Genomic DNA, 11239 nt, shown 5'->3' with positions numbered 1-11239 from the left:
GATTTATATAATTGATCATAAAACCCATCAAATACAAGAAAATAACAATGTTGGTTTTGAGTTAGAGATTAGATTTATATGATGTCATATACAGTATAGAACCTGGACAAACCAACAGAGGCATTGGAGGCCTAAGATTACTATGATGTCACATATAGAACCTGGACAAACCAACAGAGGCCTTAGATTACTATGATGTCATATATAGAACCTGGACAAACCAACAGAGGCCTTGGATTACTATGATGTCATATATAGAACCTGGACAAACCAACAGAGGCCTTGGAGGCCTTAGATTACTATGATGTCATATATAGAACCTGGACAAACCAACAGAGGCCTTGGAGGCCTTAGATTACTATGATGTCATATATAGAACCTGGACAAACCAACAGAGGCCTTAGCTTACTATGATGTCATATATAGAACCTGGACAAACCAACAGAGGCCTTGGATTACTATGATGTCATATATAGAACCTGGACAAACCAACAGAGGCCTTGGAGGCTTTAGATTACTATGATGTCATATATAGAACCCGGACAAACCAACAGAGGCCTTAGATTACTATGATGTCATATATAGAACCTGGACAAACCAACAGAGGCCTTAGATTACTATGATGTCATATATAGAACCTGGACAAACCAACAGAGGCCTTGGAGGCCTTAGATTACTATGATGTCATATATAGAACCTGGACAAACCAACAGAGGCCTTAGATTACTATGATGTCATATATAGAACCTGGACAAACCAACAGAGGCCTTAGATTACTATGATGTCATATATAGAACCTGGACAAACCAACAGAGGCCTTGGAGGCCTTAGATTACTATGATGTCATATATAGAACCTGGACAAACCAACAGAGGCCTTAGATTACTATGATGTCATATATAGAACCTGGACAAACCAACAGAAGCCTTAGATTACTATGATGTCATAAAGGTCATTCGTGTATCAGAGGGAAGTCTTCTCAACAAGCCATGAAGCTACATGGATGATTGCAATGGGAGGTGAGTTCACTTCAGGTCAGAACTGACTGCTTTAATAAACTGTTTAAACTAAATAGCTTTGACTATCCAGACAGACAAGGTGTTAGCCTATTCACCTTCTCATCAAAATGCCTGGGAATATGAAGTGTGTTTTTGTTAGTGTTTCCAGTGCACAGCAGTTTGAAGATGTACAGCGTGATCATGATAAAACATGACTGAGACACAAGAGACTGTGCTTGATGTCAGTGTTGATGGGTTGCTAAGACATTGTCTTCTAGCTGAGTTCTCTCTCAAACACACACACACACACACACACACAAGTATCTGTCTGAATTGAGAGTAGTTCAGAACATGGTCTTAGACTCCTAGCAGTGGGAAAAAGAGGCACAGAGCAGAGAGGCACAGATAAGTCAGTTGAGATGAGTCCCAGGTCCTTGTTTGTTTGTTTGTTTGTTTGTCTGTTAGACTTTGTTCTAGCTAGCTATTTGTGTAGGTAGCTATCCGTCCGTCCGTCTGTCTGTTTGTCTGAGGGTCAGTCTGTCTGAGGGTCAGTCTGCCTGAGGGTTAGTCTGTCTGAGGGTCAGTCTGTCTGAGGGTCAGTCTGCCTGAGGGTTAGTCTGTCTGAGGGTCAGTCTGCCTGAGGGTTAGTCTGTCTGAGGGTCAGTCTGTCTGAGGGTCAGTCTGTCTGAGGGTCAGTCTGCCTGAGGGTTAGTCTGTCTGAGGGTCAGTCTGTCTGAGGGTCAGTCTGCCTGAGGGTTAGTCTGTCTGAGGGTCAGTCTGCCTGAGGGTTAGTCTGTCTGAGGGTCAGTCTGTCTGAGGGTCAGTCTGTCTGAGGGTCAGTCTGCCTGAGGGTTAGTCTGTCTGAGGGTCAGTCTGCCTGAGGGTTAGTCTGTCTGAGGGTCAGTCTGTCTGAGGGTCAGTCTGTCTGAGGGTCAGTCTGTCTGAGGGTCAGTCTGTCTGAGGGTCAGTCTGTCTGTTTGTCTGAGGGTCAGTCTGTCTGAGGGTCAGTCTGTCTGAGGGTTAGTCTGTCTGAGGGTCAGTCTGCCTGAGGGTCAGTCTGTCTGAGGGTCAGTCTGCCTGAGGGTTAGTCTGTCTGAGGGTCAGTCTGCCTGAGGGTCAGTCTGTCTGAGGGTTAGTCTGTCTGAGGGTCAGTCTGTCTGAGGGTCAGTCTGTCTGAGGGTCAGTCTGTCTGAGGGTCAGTCTGTCTGAGGGTCAGTCTGCCTGAGGGTCAGTCTGTCTGAGGGTCAGTCTGTCTGAGGGTTAGTCTGTCTGAGGGTCAGTCTGCCTGAGGGTCAGTCTGTCTGAGGGTCAGTCTGCCTGAGGGTCAGTCTGTCTGAGGGTCAGTCTGTCTGTCGGTCTGAGGATGAGTCTGAGTCGTGTGAGTGGACAGTGTTGACTGCACCATGGTTAGACAATTCCTCAAGCCTAAGATTGAGACCCAAATGGCCCCTATTCCTTTTTTAGTGCACTAATAGAGATCACTGGTCAAAAGTAGTGCACTAAATAGGGAATAGGGTGATATTTGGGACTTAGACTAAGAGAATGAAGAAACCATTGTCCAAGACCATCCATTTTCGCCTCAGCCTGTCTGGTCTCTGGCATGACGACACCTTAAGCAGCACAACCAGACAGGCAGGTATCTACTCAAATCTCCCAAAACTGAAAGTGAAAAGAGGCAAAATACGGGCATTTAAAGCAGCACCTTGACACCTGCCTGCTACAGCACTGACCTTTCACCTCTTTCTGTCTGTCTCTTCTCATTGGTCACCAGTGCAGCCAATCCCAGCGGTGTTCAGGGTCAGGTGATGCCCATGGAGGAGTTGGGGTGTAGCTCAGGATGGGGGGTGAGGGTGAAGGGGGAGCAGGGGAAGAGAGAGGACAGACGGCTGGCGGGGGTGTGTGGTCTGGCTAACAGTGGTAACTCCTGCTACATGAACGCTGTGCTGCAGTGTCTCTTCTCCACCGTGCCGTTGGTGGAACACCTTCTCAGCTCAGACAAACGCTCCCAGCTGGCCAAGTAAGACCCTGTCTGTCCGTCTGCCTGTCTGCCTGTCTGTCTGTCTGTCTGTCTGTCTGTCTGTCTGTCTGTCTGTCTGTCTGTCTGCCTGTCTGTCTGTCTGAGAGTTAGTCTGTCTGTCTGCCTGTCTGTCTGTCTGAGGGTTAGTCTATCTGTCTGTCTGTCTGTCTGAGAGTTAGTCTGTCTGTCTGTTTGTCTGTCTGTCTGAGGGTTAGTCTGTCTGTCTGTCTGTCTGTCTGTCTGTCTGTCTGTCTGTCTGTCTGCCTGCCTGCCTGTCTGCCTGTCTCTCTGTATTAGATTTGTATAGTCCTTTTTACCAGGTACTCCAAGCACTTTACATTAGTTGGGGGGAAACTTACATCCTCCAATGCCTCTCCTCCTTCCTCTTCTCCTCCCTCCCATGCCACTCTTCCCCCTCCTCCTCCTCCCCCTCCCCCTCCTCCTCCTCTCCCTCCCCCTCCTCCTCCTCCCCTCCTCCTCCTCTCCCTCCCCCTCCCCCTCCTCCTCCTCTTCCAGGCGTAACAGTCCTGTAGCGGGGGTGTTTGTGCACCTCCTCCAGGAGGTGTGGCAGGGTCAGGGGGTACCAGCTTCACCTCCCCAGGGGAGATGAGGGCCTTGGTCTCCTCCCCCTGCACCCCCAGTTCAACAACCAATCACAGCAGGGGCGCCCAGGAGCTACTCCTCCTCCTGCTCAACGCCCTGCATGATGACCTCAAGAATGTACACACACACACACACACACACACACACACACACACACACACACACACACACACACACACACACACACACACACACACACACACACACACACACACACACAATCCTGCCACCACACGAATCCTTCCACACGACTCCTTCCACACGACTCCGTCCACACGACTCCGTCCACACGACTCAGTCCACACGACTCCTTCCACACGACTCCTTCCACACGACTCCTTCCACACGACTCACGACTCAGTCCACACGACTCCTTCCACACGACTCCTTCCACACGACTCCTTCCACACGACTCCGTCCACACGACTCCTTCCACACGACTCAGTCCACACGACTCCTTCCACACGACTCCGTCCACACGACTCCTTCCACACGACTCCGTCCACACGACTCCTTCCACACGACTCAGTCCACACGACTCCGTCCACACGACTCCTTCCACACGACTCCTTCCACACGAGTCCGTCCACACGGTCAAAGGCTCTGCATCATTGTCTTTCTTGATTCCCGCTCCTCAAAACCCATTGGATAGTGGATAAGTGTCAGGGGATAAGTGTCTAGGGGATAAGTGTCTAGGGGATAAGTGTCCGGGGATAAGTGTCTAGGGGATAGTGGATAAGTGTACGGGGATAAGTGTCAGGGGATAAGTGTCTAGGGAATGAGTGTCTAGGGGATAGGTGTCTAGGGGATAAGTGTCTAGGGAATGAGTGTCTAGGGGATAAGTGTCTAGGGGATAGGGGATAAGTGTCAGGGGATAAGTGTCAGGGGATAAGTGTCTAGGGAATGAGTGTCTAGGGGATAGGTGTCTAGGGGATAAGTGTCTAGGGAATGAGTGTCTAGGGGATAAGTGTCTAGGGGATAGGGGATAAGTGTCAGGGGATAAGTGTCTAGGGGATAAGTGTCTAGGGGATAAGTGTCAGGGGATAAGTGTCTAGGGAATGAGTGTCTAGGGGATAAGTGTCTAGGGGATAGGGGATAAGTGTCAGGGGATAAGTGTCTAGGGGATAAGTGTCAGGGGATAAGTGTCTAGGGAATGAGTATCTAGGGGATAAGTGTCAAGTGGATACGTGTCTAGGGGATGGTGGATAAGTGTCTAGGGGATAGGCGATACGTGTCTAGGGGATAAGTGTGTTTAGGGGATAGGGGAGAAGTGTCTAGGAGATAGGGGATAAGTGCCTAGGGGATGAGGGCTAGGGGCTGATTTGGTATTCAGACAGTGTGTTTCTCCTTTGTGTGTGTGTGTGTGTGTGTGTGTGTGTGTGTGTGTATGTGTGTGTGTGTGTATATAGAGGACCAGGCAAAAGTTTGGACACACCTACTAATTCAAGGGTTTTTCTTTATTTTTACTATTTTTTACATTGTAGAATAATAGTGAAGACATCAAAACTATGAAATAACACATACGGAATCACATCGTAACCAAAAAAGTGTTTATATTTTATATTTGAGATTCTTCAAAGTAGCCACCCTTTGCCTTGATGACAGTTGGCATTCTCTTGGCATTCTCTCAACCAGCTTCACCTAGAATGTTTTTCCAACAGTCTTTAAGGAGTTCCCACATATGCTGAGCACTTGTTGACTGCTTTTCTTTCACTCTGTGGTCCAACTCATCCCAAACCATCTCAATTGGGTTGAGGTTGGGGGATTGTGGAGGCCAGGTCATCTGATGCAGCACTCCATCACTCTCCTTCTCGGTCAAATAGCCCTTACACAGCCTGGAGGTCCTGTTGAAAAACAAATGATCCCACTAAGCACAAACCAGATGGGATGGCGTATCACTGCAGAATCCTGTGGTAGCCATGACATCCTGTAACTAATATAGCCTCTCCCAGGCCTCCTTGTGTGAGTTTCCCTGGCAACAACATTTTAATAAATCTAACCTCCCCCTGACAGCAGGAACCATCTTATCAGTAAATAAAAACTCAGAAGTGGGTTTGACCGAAACTTGACCAGTCCTCATGAGAGCCAGTTTAATCATAGCGCTTGATGCTTTTTGCGATTGCACTTGAGGAAACTTTCAAAGTTCTTGAAATGTTGACTGACCTTCATGTCTCAAATTAATGGTGGACTGTCGTTTCTCTTTGCTTACTGTTCTTGCCTTAATATGGACTTGGGTCTTTTACCAAATAGGGCTATCTTCTGTACACCACCCCTACATTGTCACAACACAACTGATTGGCTCAAATGCATTAAGGAGGAAAGAAATTCCACAAATGAACTTTTAACAAGACACACCTGTTAATTGAAATGCATTCCAGGTGACTACCTTATGAAGCTGGTTGAGAGAATGCCATGAGTGTTTAAAGCTGTCATCAAGGAGGCAAAGGGTGGCTACTTTGTAGAATCTCAAATATAAAATTTATTTTGATTTGTTTAACACTTTTGTTGATTTCCATGTGTTATTTCATAGTTTTGATGTCTTCACTAGTATTCTACAATGTGTGTGTGATTCCCTCGCTACAGAAGGGGGAGAGACATCAGACACGTTCTTCCCAGCGGTTGTGTCTGGGCAGGAAGTCGCTCAGCTCGGCGCCAGCGGACTCTACGGCGGTGACACGTCTCTTCGAGGGACAACTCAGCTACCAGATGCTGTGTCTGCGCTGCGACGGACACTCTCACAGCAACCAAGTCTTCACCATTCTGTCTCTGCCAATACCACTGGACTCATACAAGTGCTCCCTACAGGTACAACGGACCCCAATCAGACTAACACATACAGACTAACACATACAGACGAACACATACAGACTCTGCCAATACCACTGGACTCATACAAGTGCTCCCTACAGGTACAACGGACCCCAATCAGACTAAACACATACAGACTAACACATACAGACTAACACATACAGACTAACACATACAGACTAAACACATACAGACTAAACACATACAGACTAAACACATACAGACTAAACACATACAGACTAAACACATACAGACTAAACACATACAGACTCTGCCAATACCACTGGACTCATACAAGTGCTCCCTACAGGTACAACGGACCCCAATCAGACTAAACACATACAGACTAACACATACAGACTAACACATACAGACTAACACATACAGACTAAACACATACAGACTAAACACATACAGACTAAACACATACAGACTAAACACATACAGACTAAACACATACAGACTAAACACATACAGACTCTGCCAATACCACTGGACTCATACAAGTGCTCCCTACAGGTACAACGGACCCCAATCAGACTAAACACATACAGACTAACACATACAGACTAACACATACAGACTAACACATACAGACTAAACACATACAGACTAAACACATACAGACTAAACACATACAGACTAAACACATACAGACTAAACACATACAGACTCTGCCTATACTACTGGACTCATACAAGTTCTCCCTACAGGTACAACGGACTAACACATAAACACAGAGACGAGCCAGCAACCACACGTCTCTCTTCTCCCTCCTGTAGGACTGCCTGTCGCTGTTCTTCCAGCAGAGTACGTTGACGTGTGGAGATCAGAAGTTGTGTCCAGAGTGTGGAGTGAAGAGAGACACAGCTGTCCTCACCAGCATGGCCAAACCACCGGAGATCCTGGTGCTGCACCTCAAACGGTGGGAAGCTGACAGCACATAGATGACCACTGTTGGTGCATAGACTTAACACAGACAAACATATTGGTGCTGATGGAAACTGCTTGCTTTGAAGTTGTACAACTGAATGCATTCAACTGAAACGTGTCTTCTGTATTGAACCCCTCTGAATCAGAGAGGTGCGGGAGGCTGCCATAATTGACATCCGTGGCGCCTGGGGAACAGTGGGCTAACTGCCTTGTTCAGGGGCAGAAAGACAGAATTTCACCTTGTCAGCTCGGGGATTTGATCCAGCAACCTTTCGGTTACTGTCCCAACTCTCTAACCACTAGGCTACCTGCTGGTTACTGGCCCTACTCTCTAATCACTAGGCTACCTGCTGGTTACTGGCCCAACTCTCTAACCACTAGGCTACCTGCTGGTTACTGGCCCAACTCTCTAACCACGAGGCTACCTGCTGGTTACTGGCCCAACTCTCTAACCACTAGGCTACCTGCTGGTTACTGGCCCAACTCTCTAACCACGAGGCTACCTGCTGGTTACTGGCCCAACTCTCTAACCACTAGGCTACCTGCTGGTTACTGGCCCAACTCTCTAATCACTAGGCTACCTGCTGGTTACTGTCCCAACTCTCTAACCACGAGGCTACCTGCTGGTTACTGGCCCAACTCTCTAATCACTAGGCTACCTGCTGGTTACTGGCCCACCTCTCTAACCAATAGGCTACCTGCTGGTTACTGGCCCAACTCTCTAACCACGAGGCTACCTGCTGGTTACTGGCCCAACTCTCTAATCACGAGGCTACCTGCTGGTTACTGGCCCAACTCTCTAATCACTAGGCTACCTGCTGGTTACTGGCCCAACTCTCTAACCACTAGGCTACCTGCTGGTTACTGGCCCAACTCTCTAACCACTAGACTACCTGCTGGTTACTGGCCCAACTCTCTAACCACTAGACTACCTGCTGGTTACTGGCCCAACTCTCTAACCACTAGGCTACCTGCTGGTTACTGGCCCAACTCTCTAACCACTAGACTACCTGCTGGTTACTGGCCCAACTCTCTAACCACGAGGCTACCTGCTGGTTACTGGCCCAACTCTCTAACCACTAGGCTACCTGCTGGTTACTGGCCCAACTCTCTAACCACTAGGCTACCTGCTGGTTACTGGCCCAACTCTCTAACCACGAGGCTACCTGCTGGTTACTGGCCCAACTCTCTAACCACGAGGCTACCGGCTGGTTACTGGCCCAACTCTCTAACCACTAGGCTACATATCGGTTACTGGCCCAACTCTCTAACCACTAGGCTACATATCGGTTACTGGCCCAACTCTCTAACCACGAGGCTACCGGCCGCCCCTATAGTACAGCTTCCTCCGTATTCGGCTCAAACCGAGGCTCCAACCCAAGCGGTTTTCCTTTGCTATCAGCCCACGTGACCTTCTGGAGCGTCTGGCCATTCTGCTCCATGTGGAACGCTTTCTTATCGCTGGTGCAAGTGGGGACACTTCAGTCTGAGGAGCATCCTCATGTTTTAATCACAGTAACATGTAACCCCTAACGAGAGGTCCATGTAACCCCTAACTAGAGGTCCCTGTAACCCCTAACTAGAGGTCCCTGTAACCCCTAACTAGAGGTCCCTGTAACCCCTAACTAGAGGTCCCTGTAACCCCTAACTAGAGGTCCCTGTAACCCCTAACTAGAGGTCCCTGTAACCCCTAACTAGAGGTCCCTGTAACCCCTAACGAGAGGTCCCTGTAACCCCTAACTAGAGGTCCCTGTAACCCCTAACGAGAGGTCCCTGTAACCCCTAACGAGAGGTCCCTGTAACCCCTAACTAGAGGTCCCTGTAACCCCTAACTAGAGGTCCCTGTAACCCCTAACGAGAGGTCCCTGTAACCCCTAACTAGAGGTCCCTGTAACCCCTAACTAGAGGTCCCTGTAACCCCTAACGAGAGGTCCCTGTAACCCCTAACGAGAGGTCCCTGTAACCCCTAACTAGAGGTCAATGTAACCCCTAACTAGAGGTCAATGTAACCCCTAACTAGAGGTCAATGTAACCCCTAACTAGAGGTCAATGTAACCCCTAACTAGAGGTCCCTGTAACCCCTAACTAGAGGTCAATGTAACCCCTAACTAGAGGTCAATGTAACCCCTAACTAGAGGTCAATGTAACCCCTAACTAGAGGTCAATGTAACCCCTAACTAGAGGTTCCTGTAGCCCCTAACTAGAGCTCCCTGTAACCCCTAACTAGAGGTCCATGTAACCCCTAACTAGAGGTCCCTGTAACCCCTAACTACAGGTCCCTGTAACCCCTAACTACAGGTCCCTGTAACCCCTAACTACAAGTTCCTGTAACCCCTAACTACAGGTCCATGTAACCCCTAACTAGAGGTCCCTGTAACCCCTAACTAGAGGTCCCTGTAACCCCTAACTAGAGGTCAATGTAACCCCTAACTAGAGGTCAATGTAACCCCGAACTAAAGGTCAATGTAACCCCTAACTAGAGGTCCATGGCAGTAATAATGTAACACCTCATTATAAATCAGCTTTACCTCTGCTGCAGCTGCTGTCATGCATCTCAATGAGACAAACCTGTAGAAATAACAGAACCTGTGTGACATTCCAGTTTTGGTTGCCATGGGAGTGAGAAGAGGAAGTTGAGGACCAATGTGTTGTTCTCATTGGACAGTTTAGACCTAAACCCCTTCCTGTCCAGACCCTCAGCCAATCACACCAGCTACTCTCTCTACGCAGTGGTGGTGAGTTTCTGCACACACACACACACACACACACACACACACACACACACCACTGAGGGGAGGACAGCTCATTATAATGGCTGTGACGGAGCAGATGGAACGGCTTCAAACTCATGGAAACGTGTATTTGATTCCATTCCACCATTACCACGAGCCTGTCCTCCCCAATTACGGAGCCACCAGCCTCCTGGGATACACTCACCCATACAGAAAGACATGCATGCACCTACACACACACACGCACATACATGATGCTCCTGTCCGGAAAAACACACAGCCAACCATGAACACATGAATCCGCCGGTGTGTGTCTTCACCCCCGTCCAGAACCACACAGGAGACCTAGACATGGGTCACTACACGGCCCTGTGCCACAGTACCCTGTCCAGCAGCTGGCACCACTTCGACGACACGGCCGTGAGCGAGGTAGTGGACTTCTTGGTGCAGTCTCCTAACGCCTACATCCTGCTGTACAGCCGTCAACCCTTCCACAGGCCCAGCATACCCCGGATCTGACCCAACATACCCCGGATCTGACCCACCACAGACCCACCCTACCCCGGATCTGACCCAACATACCCCGGATCTGACCCACCACAGGCCCAACATACCCCGGATCTGACCCACCACAGACCCACCCTACCCCGGATCTGACCCACCACAGGCCCAGCATACCCCGGATCTGACCCACCACAGACCCACCCTACCCCGGATCTGACCCACCACAGACCCAGCATACCCCGGATCTGACCCACCACAGGCCCAACATACCCCGGATCTGACCCACCACAGACCCACCCTACCCCGGATCTGACCCACCACAGACCCACCCTACCCGGGTCTGACCCACCACAGACCCACCCTACCCCGGATCTGACCCAACATACCCCGGATCTGACCCACCACAGGCCCAACATACCCTGGATCTGACCCACCACAGACCCACCCTACCCCGGATCTGACCCACCACAGGCCCAGCATACCCCGGATCTGACCCACCACAGACCCACCCTACCCCGGATCTGACCCACCACAGACCCACCCTACCCCGGATCTGACCCACCACAGACCCAGCATACCCCGGATCTGACCCACCACAGGCCCAACATACCCCGGATCTGACCCACCACAGACCCACCCTACCC

The 11239-nt window shown here is 49.5% G+C and overlaps 1 protein-coding gene across 1 annotated transcript; it reads left to right on the top strand.

The window, feature by feature from the left end:
- Window positions 1–3621: 3621 nt before the first annotated feature.
- Window positions 3622–10610, top strand: LOC135552427 (ubiquitin carboxyl-terminal hydrolase 50-like). Its single transcript, XM_064984029.1, has 6 exons — window positions 3622–3735; window positions 3917–4198; window positions 6202–6423; window positions 7209–7351; window positions 9962–10094; window positions 10422–10610. The coding sequence occupies exons 1-6, from the start codon at window positions 3622–3624 to the stop codon at window positions 10608–10610; spliced, it is 1083 nt and encodes a 360-aa protein (XP_064840101.1).
- Window positions 10611–11239: the final 629 nt, after the last annotated feature.

This window comes from Oncorhynchus masou, chromosome 2, assembly GCF_036934945.1.
Source record: "Oncorhynchus masou masou isolate Uvic2021 chromosome 2, UVic_Omas_1.1, whole genome shotgun sequence".
Classification (NCBI taxonomy): Eukaryota; Metazoa; Chordata; class Actinopteri; order Salmoniformes; family Salmonidae; genus Oncorhynchus; species Oncorhynchus masou.
This window is presented reverse-complemented; position numbering and strand designations above follow the sequence as displayed.

What these genes read in the sequence shown, in the direction of transcription:
- LOC135552427 (XM_064984029.1), top strand. Translation starts at nt 3,622, where the DNA reads ATGAGGGCCTTGGTCTCCTCCCCCTGCACCCCCAGTTCAACAACCAAT. An exon ending in ACACGACTCCTTCCACACGA is followed by an intron (nt 4,199 to 6,201) that starts GTCCGTCCACAC and finishes CCCTCGCTACAG; the next exon opens with AAGGGGGAGAGACATCAGAC. An exon ending in CATACAAGTGCTCCCTACAG is followed by an intron (nt 6,424 to 7,208) that starts GTACAACGGACC and finishes TCCCTCCTGTAG; the next exon opens with GACTGCCTGTCGCTGTTCTT.